Genomic DNA, 26,177 nt, shown 5'->3' with positions numbered 1-26,177 from the left:
TTTCCTCATCAGTCACCCACATGGCTTTAATTATGTGTGTGTGTGCGTGTGTGTGTGAGAGGGAGAGGGAGAGAGAGAGAGAGAAAGAGGTTGTTATAATTAATATGCATGGTCCCACTGCCCTTGTATTAAGTCCAAGTTCGATTTGCAGAGAGTGACGTTGGCAACCTAAATGCTAGTACCACTGGTTATTTACACAAGCTTATTAGCCAGTAAGGAGAGAGCAATGGTTTGGGCACAAGTGCATTTGCATCTGAGTCGAGTAATAATAAACCACCAAGATACTGACTAAGCAACAACGAGACAGACGGAGAAGAAACAAATTGTTATGAGCTTCAAGATGGAACAGGGGGAGGGAGTGAAAAGAAAATATGGTAAAAGATACAATGTGGGCACCTTTGTACCTTTAACAGTCCTCCTGTTCCTCAACTTTCATTTGTATTAGTCTTTTGACCCTCATCTCTCTTTCTCTGCACTGTCACTCAGCTGGAACCTGGCCAGATGGAGGTGGATAGGCCAGAGAGACGCTCATAATACTTCCTCTTCCCTGAGAGAAATACTAAAACTCTCCACCCAGTATATTGTGTATATATAAACAGTATATACACATCTGCCATCGTACATAGAAAGAAAATTAAAATGTTCACACACCTGAAGTGGTAATTCCACCACTTTTGAATGTCTTTGTTTTATAATAAATGGTAAGCCTCCCTTTCTTTAAGTAATCTATAGTCCACCCAAGATGAATAATGAGTTCATTCAATATTTTTTTTCTAAACTATTGTGTCAACCCTTTTAGATCTTAGTGCAGAGGTTTTTATCCTCTATTCTCGTCTTGTGGTGTCTTCTTGTTTTATACTTGTTTTAAATTACTTTAAGAGTATGATGTTTGCTTTGATTTCACTGTTGAAACTAAAAGTACTTTAAAAAGCACTTTTTTAAAAGCACTTTGTAAACTTGCTCCAGACCCCCTCATGGCCAAGTCAAGTCACGTCAAGTCAGGTTCACATACTCCTCAACTCTCATTTCCCCTCAGACTCATTCTTGCCCTCTCCCTCTCTCTTTCTCCTTCTCTGTCCAGCAGTATTTACCTCAACTTGAGTTTATTTGTGTTGTCATAACTTTCTCCATCCTCCTTTCTGACCTTCTGTGCTGCATCCATGGGATCAGGTTACTTTGAGCAACTTTGACAAACAAATGAGAAAGATGTTTTTTTTCCTTGTGACTGTTGATGTTGTTTGTGTGTGTGTGTGTGTGTGTGTGTGTGTGTGTGTGCCAGAGGGTGCAGACATCATTAGGAAGTAGCTTGAGGACAAAGTTTATCAGAGATATTGGCTAATTACTTTCACAACAGGAGGGGGCAAGGGTGTAGATGGAGAAAGAGAGCGAGAGATTGAGGGAGGACAACAGGAGAATGAAATAGGATATTGAGAGAGAGATAATCAAAGTATGTTGGGGAGAGAGAGAGAGAGAGAAGTGAAAGTTGCATTATCTGACAAGCAGCAGCTTTGCTTCACAGTTTTCTCAGAGCAATATCACGTTTCAACAATCTTGACCTGACATTGGCAGTTCTCATCTATCCATTTCTTGCATACATATTGGATTTATCTATTCAAATATTTAGTCAAGGTGCACTTGCAGTATGTCATGACCAGAATACTGATGCACTTAAAAAATCTCCTCCTCCATTTTTGCACTCTACCAATGCCACTCCTCAAAATCCATATTAATTGGGTCGCACTAAACGCACTAAAAAGTCTCCTGCCAGGTGTCTCTCCCATTTCCACACACAAAATGCTTACTGCTCACAGGTTAGTAGATCAGAATCGGCACTTTTTACACACGAAAACAGCCAGAAAGTGGCTGCAAGTGTCCAGAAAGTGTTTACCCATTTTGTAATTATGCAGATAAATCTTTTCATGCGATAATGAAATGTATCGCACAATCTGATGTAATTAGCCCTTGTGCTGTTAAGAACAGATGGTCACACCACTTTACCTGCATTTCTTAAAGTAGCGACAAACACCTCCCTCTGCAGGTTTACCCACAAGCCACTGGGGTTTACCTCTCCATAGATTTCTCAGTTTCTTTAATTGATTTTTGCACATGAATAAAGATTATACTATGATTAATTCAACATATTGAATCTCGATTTTGTCCTGATCCAGTGGCAATGTCAAGTAATTACGATGTCATACACATAGGGAACAGTTATTTTTCTCTCTGTCACACACACACACACACAATCAAGGACCTCAAACTGCTGAAAATATTTCCTCACCAACTCATAACTCAGTTCACGTGCGCTCGGCAGGGGACAAGAAGTAAGAAATGTTCCCAGACGCAAGCATTTGTTATCAAAGACGTATATCCCATAGACAAGTCATCATTCACTTCAGTGCAGGGATAGATTGTCCAGCGAGGAAGACATCTAAGTCTCCCACTGACACCATCGTATCACACACAGACTTTTTATAACTCAGCTGGCAATGTCAGCAGAGGACGGTGTGTGTGTGCAGGTTTTGCTGACAACGATGGATGCTGGGTACACAAAGTCTGAATTGAGACAGAAAAAGTAAGAACCTTTGGCCAATGAGAATCATCGAGCCAGAGAACCTGTCAGTGCCTTGAGTGCAACCCGAAGTTTGTTTTGATGTTACAATGTAGATGTAATGGAAGAACAAATTACATGCGCATTTGAGTTCTTATCAACTTCTTAATGTTTCCTAACTGCATAGTCCAGGGAGGAAGCACTAGTTGAGTAGTAGGAAACCAACTTTTATTTAAAAAAGAAACACATAAATATACCTACAGGAGGTTAAGAGATGAAAGAAAGAAGGCCCTACACTTGAAGAAAGAGAATTGCATAATTCAGATCTGCTTCCAGTCAAAAAAATGATTTCAAAGTTCTGGATAAGAAAGAGCAAGGCTATGTTCAAGAGGGTGAATGCATGGATCAATGTTTTGATTTTTACAATGAGATGTAATTCACTGACCAGACTTTCTAGGTGCCAGAAACAGTGATGATCACGTTCAAGAATCATAATGTATAAGCACTGCCCAAACATTTTTCCATAAGCCTTGCCCTTTTGATCAAACCAGTCACTTTGTCACATTCAGATTAATTTGTTAAACTAATGGAGAAAAAAAAAGGATTTGTGCAATGTACAGTAGTAAGTATTAGTCAGGGCTTTGTTCAAAAACACCAAGGCTTCGCAACAATAATAAAAAGGTTTGTTACTTCAGAGCATCTTCAACTTAATGGCCAACATGTCCTACTCCTCAAATACAAAACACTTGTAATTTGTTGTGATCATGAAGAGAATAAAGTTAACATTCACACAACAAACATTCAGCCACAAAGAAATATTTCTGACTGGACCAGTTGAGAGCATATTATGTCATAAGATTCACCGGACTCAAAAGGTCAACTTACCATTTCCAATGTTGTTATGGACTGTTGCATAAGGACAAACGATATCACTCAAAGCTAAAAGCTTCTGAAATAATTACTAAGAGATAAATCCTGTACGGTGATGCATTGATCAGTTTGACAACAGAAGTTACTTACAATATCATCAGTGGCAGAATGGGGATAGGAGAGGGGAGCTTTGTGATTGTATGAGACGAAGAGCTGGGTTAAAATAGTTTGATTTTACCGTCTAGTGTAAATCCAGACTTTCATGTGTCAGTTAACAGTCCTGCCAATACTGTAGATCACACACAAGCTCACAAGGAGCCGGTGTAATATGGGCACTTCCAGAAATCATCACACACATCCATGAAGGGCATTAAGGGCAAGTTTGGGCAACTTGCAGAGAGCGCCCGTCAGGTTTCCCTATTAAGGTGCATCCAGCCTATCAGTCAGTCTGTGTCCGTCTGTGTGGGAGAAGATGCCATCAGAGGATTTGAAGTGAGGGTTGCGCAGGATGTCTGAAGATGGCATTCAAGATGAATCAGGAAGGGTAACCGAGGATTGTACTGGTTTGTGTTTGCAGTACGCGTGTATTGTGTGTGTGTGTGTGTGTGTGTCCAAGTATGTGTACATGTCCACATGCGCAAAAAATATGTGTGTCCATTTGGAGGGAGCAGGAGGGAGGATGTGTGCGCCTCAGGAGATGGTGGAGAACTCTTTGAGCAGGACGTCCTGACTCAGTGTGTTCAGAGAGACATTCTTCCTTACATTCAGGCTGATGGAGCGCACCTGAAGAGAGAGAAAGAGAGCTAGCATTTACTACCATTAAGTATAAACACACACAGAATATCAAAGAGGCAGATGACAGTTGAGACAAACAACCAGACTCTTGCCGTCTGACCCTCAGACCCCACAATGCACTGCTCTCGCTCTCTCACCAGTTCCTTGAAGAAGGCGGCCTCTTTGGGCTGCTCCGAGTACCTCTCAAACTGATCCAGGCCATCCTGTAGTTTTAGGGTCAGCGTGTCATAGTTGGACCGTACCACCTCCAACACCTGGCGGGGGGGTGAGAGATGAGGGGAAGACTAAATTAAAGAGCGTAACATAATTCCATAACTCCATAAAACATAGGCATCATTAATGATTTGTACAGTAAATGCATTACTCAAATATTTATTGAACAGTCAAATATTAACTGCTGTTAAATACTTAATTATAGCATGCTTATTCATGAGGCATCATGTGGAGTGTTGCGCTCGGCACAGCACCTGGTTCCTCTCCGGGACTGTTTCTGAACTGAGCTATTTCTATCCACTAACTGCTTGGTGTCAGGACCCGACTCTCTGTTATTACTGACTGGTGCATTTGGGATGTGAATGGTAGGGCGGAAAAAAGGGACACGGTTCCAGCTAATTGACAGATTCCTCAGTGATTTGTGTGCTTTGTTTCTTGTTTGTTTTGTCCCATCTCCGCACCATTAGCTATAACAACCAAAACTCTGTTGGGCTTGCCTAATAGCACTCGTCTATTTCAGAATTATTTCAGAAGAGCAGACTTCTCTCCACAAAGTCTGTTACAAAACAAAGAGACCCACTGTGTGTTTTTCTTCACTTCCTCAAGGGGCGAATTTAAGGTTAGGGTATGAATCAGTCAATGGAAGGTCCTCACAAGTACAGTAAGACAAATGTGTGTGTGTGTATGTGTGTGTGCGTGTGTATATGTGTGTGTGAGTGCACTTATGGCCAAAAATGCAGAGGCTACAGTTGCCTCAAGTAACGGCCAGCCGAGATAAGAAGGTAGGCTAAAATCAGAGGTAATTATGCAGCGATTCTCCACACTTCTACGCCTGGCATTCCCCCATTCAGCCATGAAATAGTCCCTAACCAGACCTTTTTAGCTATTATAGACCCTGCATGACTCCGCACAGCATGAAACATTCACAGGAAGATGCATGAGACGCACTTTGTCATGCTCCAGGGAAGCTCCATAAACATAAACACACACACTGCTCTGAAACCGGTCCAAACACACACCTTTTACCCATAAATGTCTAAACATATAGGCTTTAACCTAGGTCTAATTCAATATATGCACACAAACACGCACATATTCTCCCTTGGCACTGGCAGTACATCTAAAGCTGAATCTTCATTTTAAAACAGAGGCATAGGAGCAGGAAAACATTTCTCTTCCTTTTTTTTTTACCCCCTCTGATAAATCTACCACTCTGCTCTGAAAAGGTGCTGTTGTTTTTTATTTCAACCTCTGATGGTACACTGATGAAAAATTCATACCCATATCTCTCACTCCATACTTCATTCTCATTCTCCGTCTCTGTCCCTCCTTCTCCCTCACACCTCTCCCTCACCCTCGCCTCTCTGTGTAAATGTAGAGATCGGTTTGAACGGTAATTTCAGCTAACACGTTTAAGTTGTTCTCATAGGCGGCAATGGAAAGGACAGAAGAGGAGAAAGGAGGAAGGGCAAAATGCGGCGAGGAAAAGAGCGTGAGCTATGACGAACCGGTTAGAGGAAGAAATGAAAATAAGAGGAAAAAGTAAATGGTCTGAGCAGGAGAAATAAAGTGAAGTTGAGGGGAGAGGGACTGTAACCTTTATCACATGCAATTTTAGACACACTCATCTCACTTCAGCAGCTTTCTGCATGACTAAGCACATATGAGTGTGTGTACATGTCTGTCAGTGTGTTTATCTTGAAGCACAGAGGTACAAATGCAGCCTTGTGTATTCAAGTGTGTTTTGACTGATTTTGCTTGATGTATGTGTGTGTGTGTGTGTGCGTGTGTGTGCATGTGTGTGTTTGAGAGAGAAAGAGAGAAAAAGAAAAAAAGAGACTATGGTAGTTCATTTTAATGGTCTGTGTTTCTGGAGGCCATCCATCTTCTAGTGTCACTGTAGGGAATGAAGATGCTCCAGGGGGACGGAGTGAAGGAGGAGGGGGGGGGGGGGGGGGGGTTGAGCGCTAGATGTCAGAAGACAGAGGGAAGGAAATGCAAGGTTTCACACCTCATTAAAAAAAAAAAAAAAAAAAGACGATAGTGGGAGACTGGAGAAGAAAGGGTGAGGACGTAAGAGTTTAGTTTGAACAAAGGCGAAGTTAAGAGACTGTTAGTCGTTGGGAAAGAAGAGGGTGCAATCTGCCTCAATTAGACAGAGCAGAGGCTAATGATTAAGACCCAGACACACACTGTTTATGTTTTGGCTTATTGGACTGAGCGAATTACCACATCAAGGTTCATTACATCATCTAAACTCTCAATTTCTCCACCTCCAACATCATGTCTTACTATTATGCATGACACAGGCTTGACTCCCTGGCTGGCTGTACGCTGGACAACGACTCTGATTAGGTGACTATTCAATAAATACGGACTCAGAAGCCCGGTAAGGACCAACTGGCTGTGATTGACATGTGCCTCTCCCTTCTGGGAACATAGGCACTGAGCGCTATTTGTCAGCCAGAGAGGAGACCTAACTAGTCCTTTATTTAGTTGAAAAGTTTTTGCTGTGGTTCACTCAATTTTGTCCTGATGTTTTTCTAAGTACGACCTACATTGTTTTCAATGTTTTATGAATGCTGAGACTAGCAAGTTCTATCTACCATCTGGAAAATTTTACACCTATTCGTAAAAGATGATTGCTGTCATTTAAGTATTAGTATAATAAATTTGCTGACGATGATCAAAAGACCCAAACAAGGCCAATGTCTGACAGAAGACTGTAGATCAGCCAGGCCACAAGATGGTACACACATTTACATCATGGAAAGTGCACCGATTTTTATAATGGAAATGAGGCTTGTATTCCGACTGGAGTGGGCATATCAAATTTCAGACCGCTGGAAACTGGCTCTACTCTGGAAATTGCTAATATTAATGGAGGCTGCTGGAAATTACCACTTCTCATAACAGGAAGTTCTACTTTAATCTAACCGGAACGTACCACTATTACAAGTGAAAATGATATAAAACCGGTGGCAGACCAGTGACACCACCGGCTACCTTCTGCCTCCCCTCTTTGTTGTGAATAAATCTAGGAGATAAAAGCAGAGAGGTAATTGAGGAGTATAATGACCGAATCCATCACTCTCTTATCAGCTTGTAAATAAAGGACTCTTCCGGCTTTTTCCCCGTCCTCATCATGCACCTATTTGACATAAATGATAAAAGTCTTTTAAATAGAGCTCACTCTGCTCATATCAGTGAAGTTCACCCTCCATCCAAACTCCAAGTTTTGCCACTTATGATGATAGAATCACTACAACTAATTTCAAAAGTTGTCAAGTTGCTTAATGGCGCCAGTCCATTCTAACACTGTGTGTGTGTGTGTGTGTGTGTGTGTGCGTGTGTGTGTACACATACACAGAATAAGTACTCATTGTGCAGTTAAGTCTTCCTTATTTCTAGAAGTCACTGTCTGCAGATACTGATCTATCATGGTTGTTCACCAACTGTGTACTTTTAGGACTCATCAAAGAAATAAAGGGTTTTGACACCAATGTTTCATAATTCACATCGCAGTTGCAATATTTATACAAATGTTGCAATGTGTTTTTTTACTTCATATTGTGGGCCTTGTTACAAAGGAATAAAGTACGGTACATCTATAATCACAATTATTTAATGTTTAGGGGTTAGGGTTAGAGTTGAATATACTTTTTAAGGAAAAAATTATTTTAAAAAATGCTGTCAGTGCAGCTTGGCCAGAAAGTGACAGTTACTAACCCATGTATTTCACATTTCATCATCTGTCATGCACAGCATAAAAAGCTCAGAGCCCAGGTTTGTTGTAAACAAGGTCCTCCCACCTGCTTGAACCTCAAGCAATGAATCAGCCATGATGAGCTTCCCGTGCAGTGGTCTGTGATAACAACTGCTCTTCCAGGTGTCTCATCACAATAATAGATGTCTGAGTCATTAAACTCTGCCATATAGCTGTAACTACTTCTTCATGACCAGGCGGTTCTTTCAAAAATAGGCCACTTCTCACTGAGTGTTTTCCAGTGTGTAATAAAAATTTCATAAGAATTACTTTTGAAATGTAGAGAGCAATGTTTCACTAGATTCCAGCCCAAGATGTTGGTGCAATTCATTTCTATTTACTGGAGTCCGAACGCTGCCCAAGCAAATCCCTGGAGGAAATCTTGACCACATACCGTGCTGTTAAAAATGGGATCTGGTGCAATGGCTTCCTTCTTGAGCATATACAATCAGATATTCTCTGAAAGGCACTTATGCAGTAGGGCAAATGGTGGACTTAGACATGGAGTTTTCCATTTTTGAGACGTTCTAAGTTTATTTTATTTATCTATTTTCAACATATATCTGTTTTGTATCTTTTCCCGGAGGAAGCCATCACATCAGAGACGGTTTTGGCCAGCCATGTCTTGTCACACAGCATGTGGCCAAGATTTCCTCAAAGGTTTTGCATTGGTCACATTCAGATTCAAGATGCAAGTAAATGTAAATTAATTGATGTGACTTCTTGAGGCCGCTAGGACTAACTGTATGCATGCTACTGGACACTGTGACATCATAATATCAGAACAGGCAACTGAATTCAATGTGGCATAGTGCCATAGTGACATCATAGGGAATCGTAGGGAAGGTTATGACAACATAAAAAGTATCTTATAGGTCAATAGGGGTGACAGGAAAGACACTACACAGCAAGACAGCAAGGACACTGTGTGATGCCATAAAGAAAGTCTGACTGTGTGACTCTGACATCATAAAGAGACTAACAATGAGTGAATGTGACATCATATAAAGTCTGTAAGGCTAATTGTGACATAAAAAGATATCCCAGACAAGAGTGCGGTGTTTACCTGCTCTTCTGACAGCTGGGAGATGTGGTTCACAGCAGCATAGGACTCGATCTTAGGGTTGAAATGGTTGACGATGGCCCTTAAATACAGAAACACAAGCATTTTTTTTAAATTATAGCATAAACAGTATAGGATAGACATTTTTCCAAACTCAGTAACTAATCTATCAAGCCCGCCACCGATCTTTCCATCACATTTCATTTTTTCCATCAATTTCACTATAGCACTCTCACACAATATGTAAAATGAATCCTTCATCATCCATATTTTAACACCCCCCCCACACACACCCACACACACAAAATACATTTATTAAAATTGAAAAGGTGTTTTAGTGAGTGTTTTAGTGTAAACCTAAATAATATAATTTAAGGTGTGAGTGTGTATGTGCGTTTTGTGTGTAGCTGGCCAATACCAAGGTACACACAATACCAGTTATAGACCGCCTGTTTAACACCAAAACTCATTTCTGTTAATTCTATTCAATTCCATCCCAATGCCTCCTTCGTATTGTGTGAGCACACCAGGGAATTCTAGATGTAAATTCAGAGGCAATCTTTTTTAGCATTTGCATTCATTTCTATGAAATAGACTGCTTTACGCAATAAGCATAGCTGTGAGATGAAATTGCTTATTTTCTTATATAGTGCATCATATATCAAATAGATTACGGTGACAAAAACGCAGAGAACTCTCCACAGTGATAATTCTGTTATCATTTACGTGTGGGAAGCCGGTGTACAGCAAAACAAACTGATGGAATCTAAATGGCATTGGTCCCTTCATTTGCATTTATAAACTCAAAACAGATTCTCACGTTTCTTTATACCTTCCTTCATTGGTTCATTCATTCACTCTGTTTGCAAAATTACTGTTTCAATCTCCTGTCTCCCTCCCTTCCCTTCAACCCTTGTAACTGCCTATTACAGCAGTAGAGTGCTCCATCATGCGCCCAGTTGACTGGGTGTATCCTAGGGGAGCATCCTACGGATACGGATGCCCTCAGGGCCCTGCAAGCCAGGGTGACTTCAGAGGATCATCCCTTCAGAGAAGATGGGAATAGGGATGAAGGAGAGGAAGCAGAGATTATAGGAGAGAATGGATGGGGAGAGGCGGCCAAGTACACGTGTGGAGAGGGGGGTAAGGGTTAAGGAGATAAAGGCTTTGAAATAACCGAACAGAGGGGCCTAAGGGAGATCGAGGAGAGGAAGTGGAGGGAGAAAATGGAAGAGGCTGGGGATAGAGAGGCCAGATTACAGCTCCAAAGACAACCTCATCCACTTTATTTTGACCTCTACCAATCACTCTCCATTCTTTTTCCCAATTCTACCAATCCAATGTGCCTCTTTTCTCCTACTCCCCATCTCAGCGTGTGTGTGTGTGTGTGTGTGTGTGTGTGTGTGTGTGTGTGTGTGTGTGTGTGTGTTTTTACCGGACATTGACGAGGGCATGTGTGACTTTACTAGCGGGCTCCTTCCACTGGCCAGTGTTGGTTGATACTCTCAAGACTGGAAGGTAGAGAAAGGCAGATGAAAGAAGAATCAAATGAAGAGAGAGTGAAGAGAGAGCAGATAGACAATCTAAGTAGATAGAATAAAAGTTACGACACACACAGCCACGCTTTACCCATCGCTTTTCATCTCTCAGGTTAACACCTGGAGGGAACTCTGGTCAGGTAAGAATGTCTCTGTCTCTCTCTCTCTCTCTCTCTCTCTCTCTGTCTCTCTCTCACACTCGTGTCTTGTGTCTTACCCATACAGTAGAGGTTGTCGAAGACCTGGTGCATTCGTACTATTTCATAGTACAGCTCGTCGTAGCTGTTGGAGGTGGGCAGGAACGTGTCACCGTACGTTATGAACATGTTGAACAGGTTCACCACCTGGATGAGGAGACACACACACACACACAAAAACGTTCTGTTAAGCTGATAAGTGCTTTCACATTCAAACAGATGGAGAAAGTAAGAGAAATATGAGATGTGTTTACAGTTTAAGAGTACCTCCGACAGCGGTCAGTCCTCAAAACCCAGACCAAAATAAGAGCTCTAAAGAGAAATCAAATCTATCCTGCATCGGTTTCCACACAGGAAGCCTTTAAAAGCCTTTTAAAGCCTTTTGCCCTGACCAAGTCTCTTCTAACAAATGAATAAAAGGAGTCTTGACTGTGTGTGTGATTTCAGTAATACAGAGGCAGCCTGCAAGCAGCACCACTGATACAGCAGCTGGCTCTACTCTCCTTACGAGATCATACAAACATCTGTGTGAAACCAATTTCCATTGTGAACTGTACTGTGTCAAGTTTGTGTGTTTATGTTTTGTGTGTGTGTCTGTCTCACCAATAAGGCCAGATGAAAGATGTTGTGCTTGGCCAGCAGTGTGGTCTCATTTGACAGCAGGAACTTCAGCAGGTTGATGAGAGCTGTGCAGAGAGAGACATGCAGGCATTAATGCAATAATCTAGAGTGTTGATAGTTGGCTACCAACAGAGGCATATGGCAACACTCCTGTTTCCTCAGTGTGCAACATTATTGAGGTAGATAATGGAAACACAGGAGGGGGGAAACCTTTCAACACCAAATCAAATCTTTTCACAAGCTTTTGTAGAGGAAAACAAAACCCATAAAGAAAATCTTAAGTGTGTTTGCGCAAAAAAAGCCTTTAACAAGCTCCAACAGAAGCTGGCACAACAAAAGATAAACAAGAAGATAAACAAATCTATTGCTTTTATTTAGCTAGTTTATTCTCTCCTTTAATCTCAGTCCTCGCCATTCTTGCTTCATAGTATGCTATTATCACCACCGTGAGGAGAGGGTGTTATTGAGGGAATTAAGGCGATTATTGGTCTGATTAGAGGAATCTGTATTCTAATGAGACACAGTGAGATGGGGCCATTACAGCCTGAATTGATATCCTGTTGTGTGTTGACCAGGCTGAAAACAAGGCCACCAGGATTGATAGTGCTTTCTTTAGGGAGCCATTATCCATTCTCAATGATGCAATACGTTTCCGAAACAACAGGCCCATTGATTTTAGAAGGAAATTGGCTTTCTTTTGCAAAAACAGCAACCATTTATGGAACTCTTGAGGTTGATGTCTAGCAAATCAAAAATTCTAGAGGTTTAAATTATGGATGTATGCTGTCTACTCAATACTGGGTAAAGTAATGACAGAGAGTAATGCATAACCACCAAATACCGTTAATTACCATGTTCTAAACAATATACAGGCATAAAATAAATACACTCCATCTATATACTGTACCATCTATGTACTGTCAAATGTCCACATATTCTTATAACAATACTAGAAAAAAACTTCACTGACTAAAACACAAGGACCTCGACATGCTTATTTTTTCCTCCTTTTCACAAGAATGAAAAGCTTCCTTGTACCGTCCATTAGACATACACAGTGTGCTAATCGCCCCCAGTCCCACAACTCTTCTGCACCACAAACATTTATTATGCAGCATTAATGGCATCATTCAGAGATGGAGATGCAATGCAAGTTCATGGGAGGACAACACACAGCAGTTAGACACATACTGACGACAACACACACCCACCCACACAGATACAAAGCCAAACACCAAAAAACTATAATATAATAATTATATATTATATAATTATTATCAGAATTGTTTAATTATTTAGTCCATAAGCCAAAAACAATGACAAATGCCAAAGTTCGAAGTGAAGTCTTAAAATTGCTCACTTAGTCTGAGCAGCAGCCAAAAAAAAAAACCCAATTCGTTTTATGATGATATGAAACGGAGAAAAGCAAGCAAATCTTAGCATTTGTAAAGCTGTAACCAGCAAATATTTGGTATTTTTACTTGCTAAATGACTAAAAAAATTAATCGATTATCAAAATTAAAATCGATTAATTTTCTGTCAATCCACTAATCGATTACCCAACTAATAGTTCAAGCACTGAAACAAATGTTGTTTTTTAGCCTTAAGCTGTTGAACATCAAATACTGTACACTGTGAGCTTTGTAGCTAAACAGAGAGGGAGGCAGAGAGAGGAAGAGAAACAGAGAGAGACATCTTTACCTGACCAGAGCTCTCTCCAGGTGTAGTGTAACCTGATTCTGCACTTCTTCTGGTAGCAGATGAGTTTATGGATGATCTGTACACAGCGCCTGCATGGGAAACAAACACACACAACTGTGGTGATGGAGCTGAACGGACGTTTGGGAATAACAAAGTGTGTGTGCGTAATGTGTGCATGTGTTCTCACAAGTATAAATCCATGGGGAACTCCTTCATCATATGGGTAACAATGAACTCCACCATCAGATCTAGACAAAGGGATGACAGTACAGACAGATACAGAGGAAGAGAAAAAAAGAAATGCTAGTAAGATACAAACCAAGAGGATTCAAATGCAGAAAACCCTTTTTTTAAGTTGGTCTAACCCTACGATCAGACCGAGCACGAGAAGGTGAAGGTGAAGAGGTGCTGACTTGAGTTTAAATTTTTCAACTTGAGCAAGAAATTTGCATGACGCAGTAAAGCAAAAGCCAACGAGCTTCAAGCAGGACTCTATCCAGGCACCAGGAAATCTCTAATTTGTGACCAATAACACTGACCAATGACATCTGCACAAAAAGTTTATAAAAGCTAGAGAACATCGGTCATGCTGGCTGCCAAGCCTGGCACAAAGGATTAAAATGCAAGCATGAAAAAAAAAACAATAAAATAAAATACAAAAATAATACCGACGCATAGTTTCAAGTAATCTATATTGCCTCATCATTCCTCACCTTAAAAAAATTACGTCAAGAAAGAAACCACTTATCATAACAGCTGTGACTATAACCCTGACTGTCAAACGGTGTCATGTCACCAATTTCACTTGCTTATTTTTACACCTTGCTGCCTGTCTGACCATAGGGTAATGCTTCAACAATGGTTGTAAAGGTTCCTCGTACCTAGAACAGCACACACCAGAGGCCGGGAAGGGATGTTCTTGTCCACTGCTTTTTTTCTGTGCCTCATTGGCTGGAGAAAACACAGGAGGGAAAGATAAGCATGTGCACACATACATACATACATTTATGCTTGTTAACTTCCTCTATCATTCCCTCACTTACTCCCTCACTCACTCACAACCATAAACTCACCATTCTGTGCAGATTGACTCTGAAGTTCATATTGTCATCGTGAAGAAAGGCATCAGCGTACTGGTCCTATCACACGGAGAGATACAGAAAACACACCGGGGAATAACAAACACAGTGACAGCTAGTCAGATTGGAGGAGAATGTGGAAGCATGCAAACACTGCAACACTGTACACAGCTCCTACCTCTGCTATGCAGGTGAGGATGATGAGGCACAGTCTGGCACTGTTGAGTCTATGCTCATCTGTAAACACACACAGATGAGAAGTGAGATTGTGGACAGGTAGACGGGTGTAGAAAGGAAAAGGATGGCTGGGTGGAGTTTTTTTCCCTTTGGTGTCTTGGGGGTTTAGTTGATGGCAGAGGGAGACTGAAACAAACGAATGCTATAAAGTGTGATAATGATATAGGGGGATAGGAGAGAACAGCATTTGTTTGCCACTGGTGTCTAGGACAACTACAGAAGAACACCTGCGGACAGTGATGGAGGACGTAAAGTGAAAGAATGATGAATGATGGGAAGATAGAGTGACGGGGACGGAGAGGACAAGGACACCAGGGATTCTGTTTACCTTTGGTATCCTGCATGACAATAGAGGCGTACTTGAGGAAGGTGATGAGCAGGTTGCTAGTCTGCAGATTGGGGTCCAGAGGCAATTCTGGGTTGTTCATCACTACACAACAGACGTACAGACACAACTTAGTAATCACAGCATTCTGACTAATACTCTTTACTGTCATTACTGTCATTGAATATATGAACAAAAGAGAATGGTTTATCATAATATGTTCAAATTTTGCTTAAACCAAAAAACAGGCAAAATGCTGACATGAGGAAATGCCAGTAGCACAACTGTGCAGTCAATTCCAAGGTCCCCAAATAATGGCATTCCTAAAACCTAAACCCAACTTTAAGTCCACTGTCTAAAAGCAAGTATAACCAGCCTTGTTTGGGGCGAGACAGCGTTCATTCAGGCAAATAACAGCAATACTAAAAGTGATGTCTTTGTGCCATTACTGTGCTGTAGCTTGCTGTGTTGTCTAGACATGCATCTTCATCCATTTAAAAATCTCTGCTCACTGAAACATACAGCTTGTTTCATGGATAAATGATGAACTGGTCATTTCTATCTCCCTCCTCCACCAACTTCTCATTTGTTTCCCCCCTCCTCAGATCCCTGCTGCCGCAGATTTGACATCTGCAAGAAACATTCACCATCCAACACTCATAGGGGGGGGCTATATCATGGGAAGGAAAAAGTATATTCTTGAAATGTGGGTGTGTGCGTGTCTGTGTGAGAGAGACCATTTTCGTTTTCAAGTAGAGGCCCTACTGAGGAACAGATGCTCCTGTGACATGGCACGATGAAGACTGCAAGTGAAAGATTCATCTGTATTTGGTGCTGGAGGTTAATATTTTATACAGCAAATGGCTCTTAGGTTTGAACCACTGGGGAGAGCCAGCCACAGTTAGAAACATGCACCTTTTAACATTTACAGCATGTGTGCATGCCAAATGACCTGCTCTTGATTCTACTCACAACAATGCACGCCTCCCCTGAAACCTGAAGTGACAGAAATGCACTCAAGTGAGATTAATAAGCACGTGGATTTGTGTAATCATCTTATTATTAAGATGCAATAGGCCAGCATGAGAAGTGTCATTTGTAATGGCCGACTAACTGTCCGATAGCCTTAAAAAACTGCTGAATATTTGAAAAGGACACAGAGGAGACAGTGGTGTGTTTATAAGTGTGTTTGTGCACGTGCACGTGTGCATGTGCAAGTCTGAGTGCGTGTGCTCATGGGAAAAGTGAGTGTGAGTCGCCATGTTTAGAGGGGGAGTTATCAAAAATGCATGTAAAAACACAGCAAGGATCAACTTGAAGAAAAGAGGCAGAGACCCATGATACCAAAAAGCTTTAGAAATCCTTTGCCCTATTTTCTACCCTTTCAAGGTGCTTAAGAAAGCAGGGGATCAAGAATATTCTCAGGCTAGGATATATTCCAGACACGTGTTCCACATTCTGTAATCGCCGTAGCAACAGAGACAAGGACAATTCTGTTTGAAGGTAAAGCAGCGGTAAAACATCTGGGGAACCCATAGATCTGACATCACTAAGCCACAAATGTCCTCCCCATTAAAGCCCTGGTGTCAGACATGTATAAGCTACACAATCACTAAATAAAAATCAATGAAGTATGTGACTCACTGTCTAGGGAGGGCGGCGTTGTACCCAGCGGCGTTGTGGGAGTGGTTGGAATCGGGGTCACAGGTGTGGCTGCCATGTCGATCTCTGGGTGGCTCTGTTGAGAGACCAAAAGCAAGTGTGCAAAGTCATTAAGGTGTTACTCACTGAATACACAGTTTAGTAGTAGGGATGGGACAATATATTGTAATTCCATATGTTGCAATATAAAAATGCGACAATACGTATCGTGGGACAGAAAAATGAATCGTGATATTAGCTCCATTTTATTCTGCTGTAGTATTCACAAATGAGATGGCTTGTCACAATTTCACAAGCTCTCCATCCAAATTATATTATTTGCACTTTGCAATGGCATTTTAAAATTTTTGTTTACATTCTAGCAAGCCAATACCATTACTAAATAGATTTGTAGCTCATACCTAAACATAATTCGCCACAGTCATACTTTGTTGTCATTGAACTTTTATTTCTTGTATGGTGAGACAAGCATATTATTGTCCCATCCCTATTTAGTAGCTGTCCTGTGCACCCCTTAATGTCCGAAAAATGCAACACTGTAGGTTTGGCAGCAGGCAAGAGTGGTTACTCCCACATCTATGGCATCAGGTAGCGCAAAGCACCTAACTCAGAGGTTACAAAAAGTAGAGAAATCATATAATAATAATCATATATATATAATCATATATATGTTGAGATTTTTAAATGATTGACTATTGCATGGCTAAGTCCACCAATTTATGGTGGAGAAGTGATGTTCATGTGTAGTACGCCTTTACAGAAATACTAATGGCAACATGTAACATCGCAGTATACAAGCTCTCCTGCTGACACATGAGATCTATAGATAAAACACATACTGAGAAGTCACCTCTCCAACCAACTCCTCCACACAAAAAAAGTAACAGAGAGAAAAGAAATCTTCCGTCTCCTCCTCTTGTCCAATCATTGTCAAACTCCTCTTTCCAGTCTTTCTTTTAGTTCTATCCATCACTATCAGACATCAGAGATTCCCAGTCTGATAGAAGAATGGATTGCAGAAGAATAGAAAATGCTTGTGCCAGTTTTTCAGAGCAGCAGGTAGAAAGAGGAGAAGAAGAAACAAGGAGGACTGAGGATTTTAAAGTCAAAAGACCACAAAGGCTTCAAGAAAGGCGCCATGGACTATCAAAACATCAGTGTCACTCAACAATAAAGTCTGCCAAATATGAAGAAATTCCTGCCTCGTCATAAAATTTTCATTTTCCCAACTCTGCAATCAATGACTACTCCTATTGTGGTTTTCAAACTATGCTGACCTTTACAAGTCTGCACAGTCTTTTGTTTTGGAGTGCCCGTCCATCTCTTTTGAGCAAAAAAAAAAAAATCACATAAATAAAAGTAGAAAGTAGCTCCAACTGGGCCATGACAAAATTGTTTTTTTTATATCACAAAAAGGTTGGCACAAATGGACACTTGGAATGACAAGTGGAGAATAAATACTATATCTTACCTGTGCCAACACAGTGATGAAGTTGCGGTTGAGATGCACGGCCTCATACAGTGCCAGCAGAATCGCCTCATTGGTCCTTGAGATGAGAGGGAGGTCAGTGGTCAGAGCTAGCTAATAATTTAATAAAATAACGTCTAAAAACTGGAACATAACTTAAGGCCAAGTTGGGGAAAGCTTTATGCTTTGATCCAGTCATGCTCAAGAAGCAAGTGGAAGGGCATACTGGTGCTTAACATTTAATAACAGCCACTTCTACGATTCAGCAGGTTTATGACGGGTTTTCATGGTGGTCATAACTGGAGTTCTCCGCAACTTTACATCTCCGGCACACTTTCAAACCCAAAAAGGCTTCAGGAATGATGGACATGGATTCATTGTGACATTCACTTTTTTAATTTGCTGTATCATTAACTACTGCACAGTGCGTGTAACTACTAATAAATCATTTGCCAGAATTCCACCGACAACAGTGAACCTTGCTTCCTGATACCAATGGGGGCGGCATATGCAACTCTGTCATCACTACTTTGTTTTGGTCCTAGAGCAGGCTCAATAGGCAACACCTGAGAGAACATGTTAGGCACGAAGAGTTTGAAATGTGTGAATGAGAATATGATTAACAATTTCTATCAACACTCAGTGCAGTTCAGATTATCTCTTATTGCCATACGGTCACGATCAACAAGTCAACATTTACAAATGAGGCCAATCAGTAGCAAGATGTATCATTCCTCCGAGTTTCATCAAAATCAAGCCAGCGGTGTAGCAATTATGGGCTTTCAAAGTTTCAAAGTTTGACCTATGACTATAGCATCCCCATCAGGCCAAGCTTCATCAAAATCGGACCAGTGGTGTCTGAGATATCATGTTTGAGTTTAAAAAGTTACAGCGCGCCCATTAGGCCAATCAATGTCAATTCCCAAACGCTGGAACACAGTGACACAGTATTGATTATAGCATTACAACATGCATTTTCATTAAAACTTTCGTTTCCCTGGTGAAATGTTTTATCATGACAAAACAGACGATGAGCAAAAAACAATATTGCAGCGGTAATGGATTCTCTGATTTGTAAGAAATGAACTTCCATCGGAGAACAAGGCACAATGTGTGATCGAGGGGCAAGAACATAAAATGTTTGTTCTTAAATAGATATGTACTTACTGTACAGAGAGCTTTTCATCAGCATCTGCTATGAACATGCTGCCCACCTGTAGACAGGAGAAGCATTAAGCTATCAGTTGTAAACAGGGTTGGAACCAGTGGTGACCCTGCTATATGAGGCTTCAGATCAAACTAGACCACAAAACTATACCATAAGAAATAACAATATATTCTAAACAAGTTTACTGTCAAATTTAATTATTTTTGCCCATGGGGAGGTGTGAATATGAGGACCAGGATCTTACCATGCTAGTAAGGGTAGAGAAGAAGCCACCCTGGTTCTCCTCCTCTTTGTCTTTGTACTGCCTACAAGGGAAAGGAAGAACAAGAGAAGGACAGAAAGTGGGGAGGAATCAAAAAGTGGGAGAGAATGATGAGTAAAGAGCAGCGAGGAAAGGACCACACAGCAGCAGAGACAGAGAGCCATGTTTTCATTCCAACATAACACTTATAACCTAACCTGGTTTTACCTAACAGCTCCTTCTACTCCATGCCGTATATTCTCCTAGGAGCATTGGTTTGTACATAAGAACAATAAATTGTATCAAGCTATCATCCATCATTTTGGATGTGTCTGTCTAAGCAGGCAGACAGACAAGACCACCTTTTCAAACGGAAATTTAATTTTCAAACCTTGCCTCATCCAAAAACATTACCCACTGCTAAAGAAAACTGTCAGACATAAATAACTGAAGTAAAAAAGGCTTTTTTTAGAAGCACAGAAATAGAACATTTGTGGTAAAGATCAAACCTAAACTGATGACGCCAAGGGCCTCAGAATATCACGCAGTGGATCATTAAAAATACTTTTTTGACATATGGAAATTTTAAGTTCCTAGATCTCACCTGTTATATTCTGTCAGAGCTTGGTGGACAACCATTCCCATTCCCTGGGAAAGAAAAGATAAAATATTTCAAAACAACGTTTGATAAGTTGCTTGATGTGAAGGCCAAGACTTACATCAGACTGGCTCTTAATTATTCTGTGATCAAAGAGGATAAATTATAAACACTCACATCTAGTGTCGGCTCATCATCCACAATGGAGAGCTTCACAATGTAGGGATTCACAGACTGATAAAAGAGAAAGCCACTGAAATTAATAGTCATTAAAATTGTATATATATAGCCATATACAGTCAAGTCCCTCGCCACTGGAGCCACACATAATATGCCCCCACTGGCTAAGGATTGATTCCTGCTTATTGACCTTTCTCTCCTGTGTCTCCCTTGCTATTTTTCCATTGTCTCAATAAAACAATAAAAATACTAAATGTGAGTGGACCACCCATTCTTTTAAAAATATTAAACATTTCTGTGTTCTGTCACCTGTAGATTTAATGTAATGTATTTGACACAAATAATAATAATAATGGATGTCTATTGATGAAGTGGCCTCATCATACCTGATGTAGCCCAAGCCCACAATACACCTGATAGCCAATCAGAGTTTTAATGCACAGCCAGCACAAAATATGAATGTCATTTTCATATTCGGCCTGCGCTGTCATCCTGCTGATGTTCATTTGATAATTAAAACAGGCTATACAGTAGGTCTATGTAGACTTAACACGCATTCATGGACAAACCTTTTCCCTTAGCACTGGTATGTGGGCCCAGTTCCCATCTTACATATCATAATTCCTTATGCTTATGTTTCCCCCTATGTTTTTTCAGGTTTTTGGGATGCATCCTGAATCTCTCCTTGATCTGATCCTGAATTTCCCCAAGGGGATCAATAAAGTGCTATCTTATCTCCTAAAGGACACGTCAGCAGGGCAGTTTACTATGTTTGAGCAGCAGGGTGGTTTACTACGCCACCCTGCTGCTCAAACAACTTCCGTATCAACATCCCATTCCTCGGACATGCACAGGTACAAGAGAGCATATGCACACAGGACATACCTCATATTTCCTGTAGTTGACCAGGAGGGCCAGGAGGACCACAGCATCATAACCATGCTGCCCTCTACTGGACACATCTGACAGAATCTGAGGGAGACAGAGAGGGAGAGCAGTGGTGACCAAACTGGTCTATACCATATATATATATATATACAGTATATAGGAGGAAAAAGTTGTCATTAAGAGAAAGATTCTTACAGTGGTTTTGGCAAATTGATCATTTACCTGTAGAATGGCTTCAAAGATGCTGTTGATCATCACATATTCCAGTATGGTGTTCTGGCTAATATTGTCTGTTACCTGCAAACAAATTCATGCACATCTTTTTTATTCTCCAAAGGCTATCCCATTAGAGGTCATTTATATTGCTGTGACATGTATTCTGTCTCACCGTCACCAAACACAGCAGCAGTTTGAGACAGAGGCTCTTCAGACTCTCAGAGCCTTCTCCACAAAGAAGACTGTCCAAACTCTCCATCAGATCCTGTAGGAGACACAAATGTACAAAATGAATACGGATGAATACTAGACAAATTAAGTTTCTCTCCATTTCTCGCTCCTAGATAATGTATCTCTTTCACCCCCTTCCTCCCCTCACACACCTTCATCCTAAGCTCGGCCTTGTCGAACCCCATGAGCATGTTGATGATGTCAAAGCCAGACGCCGACTTGTTCTTCTGGTGAACCCCTCGGAAAAGTGCGCACAGAGTCTGGAGAGAGAGGGAGAGAAAGGGAACACAGATGTTGCTCACAGTGTGAATAATGTGAAGCGTTCCACACAGACCATGATAGCCACCGATAGAGAATGCATTCCCCTCTCACTCCTCTCAAAGTTGCAGCAACGATACAAACAGACTCCATGAATCAGACAAGCTAACATGATTTGATGCCACATTACAGTTAGTCTCATTAGCATGATGGAGGCTCTTGATTTGATGGTTACACAAGCAATATGCTGGTGAAAAATCTAGGGGTCCCTCCAGAGCTTTAGTTACCTGCAGGGCATTGACCACTTTGATCTGGTGCTCCTCTCCCAGAGCCTGAACACAGTGGTGGAACAGAGAGTTGATGTTGTCCTGGATCCGCTGGACCTCGTCCCCATCTACACTCTCCAGCTTGGACTCCAGGTACTCTAGGTTCACCTGAAAGAGAGGAGGGAGGGACAGAAGTGGGAAGTGAGGTGGGAGGGACGACAGGAAACAGGAAAAGATGATGTTGGGGTGCATAAGGTGGGGTGGAGGTTGAGCGCACACAAAAGTGGAAGATAAATATAGAAGACTGAACTATTTTTTGCTCAGATCTGATTTTTTTGTTTTAACTTCTCTCATTCATGTTTGAAAAGTGACCCATATCTGACATCAGTATGAACTGAACTGACCTCTACCGTAATATGACCTGCATGCGCAAATGATCAACAACAAATACCGTTATATTTGCGAGACAGTAAATCATGGAAGCTGGTCAGAATGAATGGGAAATTGTGGTCCAAGCGTCAATTTTAAGGAATATTTGCAGTGGAGGTCGGATGAGACTTTGTCTGCTGATGAAGATCACTTCCATCGGTGTTGCTGTCCTCCATTTTTTCAGAAGTACGCCAAAACAGAGTGGCAATAACAGTGATGTGCACCATGGAGTGTGAGGTAAAAACCATGTACCACCATGTATCGGATCTAGGACCATAAACAAATGTGGAAAATAAAAAAGTGGAATTAAAAAGACCATTGTTTTTTTGTGTTCACACTGCTCTGAAAAAAATCACATCTGTGTCACATGTAGGCAAAAACAATCTGATTTGGGCCACTTCCGCCTGTAGTGTGAACATAGTCTAGAAAGCATTAGGTTGAGAATGGACAGCCTAGAAGGAAGCAGTAGAAGAGAGGAAGTTGAAGACTAAACTGAACTCCAATCAAAACAACACCTGAGCTGAGCTGATGCAGCCTTGGAGTACAATCAGCCTCTGCCTCATCCTCCCCAAAGTGTAACACAGAGCAGTTTAGGAGCTCTTCTGTGCCGACAGCTATCAGACTGTAATACTTCTTGTCAAAACAGAACCAGCTTCAGCCGACTAGGATGGCGGTGAAGCAGTTTGTATAGGCACTTCCTATACAAACTATCCTGGACTACTTGTCACATTCCTATGCTCTGGACTAATCTATAGGGCATTTGTTTGCACTGTTTGTGATCTGCACATGTCAGCACATTCTCTGCATATCTGTACATATCTCTGGACATTTTGTATGTACATACGCTAGCTCCATCCACAAATATGTTCTGATTATGATAGTGATAGGACATCAATGCGCACATTGTAACTGTTGTGTACATATGGAGCCTCCATATGGAGTTTTTGATAAGGTGAACAGCTAGTAATGCACATATTCAAATCTGCACAATCTCTACATGTTATCTACATCTGTAATTTGAATATTTTATACATTAAAGTTTAATAGTTTTTTTAAACAACACACATCTACACACCTAGACACTTTCTGTACATATGTATGGCCCTCCGCAGACCTGCACTCTCTCCCTCTCTTCCATTTTTTTATATAGTCTCACATTTTACATATTTGTGATTTGTCTTTTAGTTCTACTGCTACCACTGCTGCTATTTTGCACACCCTCTTAATGCTGTAATCCATACCTTTTCATATTTTCATACATAGATTTCTACTTAATGTGTTCTAGTGTTGAAACTGAAAAAGATTGAAAAGATTATATAAACCTCATTTGCATTTCTTTCTATTGCTATTGTTTGCTATTCTTATTTATATGCCATTTTCTTTGATGTATCATGCTATTATTACTTGCTGCTACAATGGCTCAATTTCCCCACAGGGATTATTCATATAAAGATATAGATAACATATAGATAAAGATAATATATATTACCTTCATAAGAAATAACTCATCCCAGAAGCGAGGGTTGTTTTTGGCTGGGTCCTCTTTCTAAAAGGAAAGAAACAGGCAGTAATAGTTTATACTTGAACATGATTTATCCCTCTATACTCTCACTATTTGCCTTCTCCCACTTTAATACTTACTGCAAAGATCTCGTCATACATCAACACCACCTTCTCCTTCAAGGGTTTCTTGGAGGATGATGTCCTCCTCAGCAGCCCTGCCTTCTTCTCCACCTGAGACATGGCTAGGTCTGAGGACAGAGACACGGCGAGAGAGAAAAACATATTTAATGTAAAACTCCAGGCTTTTTTTTTTATAATACTCTGTTGATCCCCAAAAGAGAATTTTGTCTTTTCACTTGCTCCAGGGGTAGAGAGCAGCTACAGAGCAGCGCCACTGAAGCTGGTAGGGATTTAACATCTTGCTCAGTGACACTTCAGCAGGGAAGATGTTTGCTGTCACACGGGATTGAACCTGGGCCTTAAGTTTAAAGTTCAGCCTCCCTAATCACTACTCCACCCTGCTACCTACTGTCTTCAGTAATAGGACTCCAACAGTCCACTGTCTTGGTTCATGAATGGAACTGAGTCCTCCCCTGCAAAACTTTATCAGCCAGGTCAACACAAGTGTCACCTGTTGATAGGTCTAACTTAACTATCCAATAGCTACAGCTCATTCTAGCTTCCTTGCTGATGGCATTCACACAGGGATCTCTCACTCTAAAGTTATCTAGTTACATATCAAGCTATCCATCTCTGTAGACTTTGCTCAGAATGGACGAAATACACTTGCTTGCGACAAAGTCTCAAACCCAGTAGCTAATACTCGCTATCGCTGGTCCAGAGAAGGATTTCAAATCAAAAATACATGATTATCAGTGTGTGGCAGCGAACATAACCACAACCTAAACCTTATCAGTCAAGTAGGTTAGCCTATAAGATGGAATAAAAACACAATAAACACATACAGAAACAAACACAAACAATGAATAATTACTAAAGAACTGTTGGGTTGGCTAAGCAGCAGCTGGCATTTGCTAAAATTGATGGCACAAGACATGACTGCAGGTTGGGGTGGTGAGCAGACTGCTAGCTAACTAACGTTAGCTAACGTTACCTAGCTTTAACTTACTAGTTTACGACAAATAGCAATATGGTCACACTAGCCAGCGCGTCAGAAAATACTTGACGACCACATATTTAATTAGCAGTTAAGTCACCAAACGTTAGTAAACGTCGATATTTCGTCTGCTTTTATCTATATAACAATGTTCTGCTTTAATGCTAACTGGTAACTACCAGCAGCTAGCTAGCTCTCAAAACATTTAGCTAAATTGCATGTCAAGAGAAGAATGTAAACGTTACGTTAGCTATCTAAAGTTTGGGTGGAATTATTGATAACATCACTACTTAGCTAGTTGGTTTAGCTGGATATGCTTTAGAGTTCCGTTTGTCCTTACCTCAATTAAAGTATTATAATATAACGTAAAAGTAGTTCATGAATCCTTGTCGTGAGAAACCTAGCACTAGCTTCTGCTAGCATTCTGCTGTAGCTAGCTGCTTGTCTACATGGTCTTAGCACCCCACAGATAAGAAGCGACTACATCCCAGTAGAGTTTGGCTTGACAGAGTCCAAATGTTAGCAATTCCTGTGGTAGTCTACATTTATGAAGGTCTAATTACTGTAATCCTCTGTAAGACCTATAGTAATTTATGAAGTTAGTGTCACACCGAAGCAAGTGTCCTGTTTAGCAAAATTAAGTGTATCATCAAGTGTATCAGTTTGCATTTATAAATCAGAGACACTCTAATCCTCACTATAATGTTTGTTATATTTTTGATTCTATAATTGCATGGGATCATTTAGACTTCACACGGTACAGAGACTGTAAAAAGGTGATGTGATGATTAAGCAAGGCATATCTGCTACCTGTGGAATGGCACTCAAGCCATTTCCCTGCACGTGATGAGCAGATATGTTTGTGTTTCCAGTAAACATTTTATTTGGTCCCACATTACATCCATTTTGCACCTTAAGGGGGAAAGCAAGTGAGCCATGCAAGAGGGTATGTGTCTTGCTGACACTTTTCACAGATGCTAAAAGTAAAGAATGAAA

At 40.8% G+C, this 26,177-nt stretch overlaps 1 protein-coding gene across 2 annotated transcripts; it reads right to left on the bottom strand.

The window, feature by feature from the left end:
* Nucleotides 1-2,215: 2,215 nt before the first annotated feature.
* armh3 (armadillo like helical domain containing 3) lies at nucleotides 2,216-25,659 on the bottom strand. Of its 2 annotated transcripts, XM_071915302.2 has the most exons (26): nucleotides 25,522-25,659; nucleotides 24,203-24,312; nucleotides 24,051-24,107; nucleotides 22,154-22,300; nucleotides 21,761-21,868; nucleotides 21,550-21,642; nucleotides 21,384-21,458; nucleotides 21,159-21,245; nucleotides 20,271-20,327; nucleotides 20,100-20,143; nucleotides 19,499-19,559; nucleotides 19,254-19,300; nucleotides 18,090-18,165; nucleotides 16,601-16,694; nucleotides 14,960-15,061; nucleotides 14,573-14,631; nucleotides 14,389-14,454; nucleotides 14,197-14,266; nucleotides 13,503-13,563; nucleotides 13,316-13,404; nucleotides 11,597-11,679; nucleotides 11,014-11,140; nucleotides 10,694-10,769; nucleotides 9,262-9,340; nucleotides 4,354-4,470; nucleotides 2,216-4,204 (listed from the first exon to the last, which is right to left on the bottom strand). In XM_071915302.2, exons 2-26 carry the CDS (start codon nucleotides 24,302-24,304, stop codon nucleotides 4,112-4,114), a joined length of 2,070 nt encoding a protein of 689 aa, XP_071771403.1. In that variant the 5' UTR covers nucleotides 24,305-24,312; nucleotides 25,522-25,659; the 3' UTR covers nucleotides 2,216-4,111. The 2 variants fall into 2 exon arrangements, with proteins under 2 accessions (XP_071771403.1, XP_078138880.1); XM_078282754.1 differs by lacking the exon at nucleotides 25,522-25,659 and having other exon boundaries at nucleotides 24,051-24,103; nucleotides 24,203-24,290.
* Between the last annotated feature and the right edge of the window lie 518 nt (nucleotides 25,660-26,177).

The sequence above is a fragment of the Centroberyx gerrardi genome, chromosome 3 (assembly GCF_048128805.1).
Source record: "Centroberyx gerrardi isolate f3 chromosome 3, fCenGer3.hap1.cur.20231027, whole genome shotgun sequence".
Taxonomy (NCBI): domain Eukaryota; kingdom Metazoa; phylum Chordata; class Actinopteri; order Beryciformes; family Berycidae; genus Centroberyx; species Centroberyx gerrardi.
Note: the sequence above shows the minus strand (reverse complement) of the source record. Positions and strands in the feature narration are given on the sequence as shown.

Bases quoted from the DNA above. Each gene is read 5' to 3' on its own strand.
- armh3 (XM_071915302.2), bottom strand. From the start codon at position 24,304: ATGTCTCAGGTGGAGAAGAAGGCAGGGCTGCTGAGGAGGACATCATCC. The intron at 22,301-24,050 runs GTAATATATATT...CCTCTCTTTCAG, and splicing joins ATGAGTTATTTCTTATGAAG to GTGAACCTAGAGTACCTGGA. The intron at 13,405-13,502 runs GTGAGAACACAT...TTTCCCATGCAG, and splicing joins TTCCCCATGGATTTATACTT to GCGCTGTGTACAGATCATCC.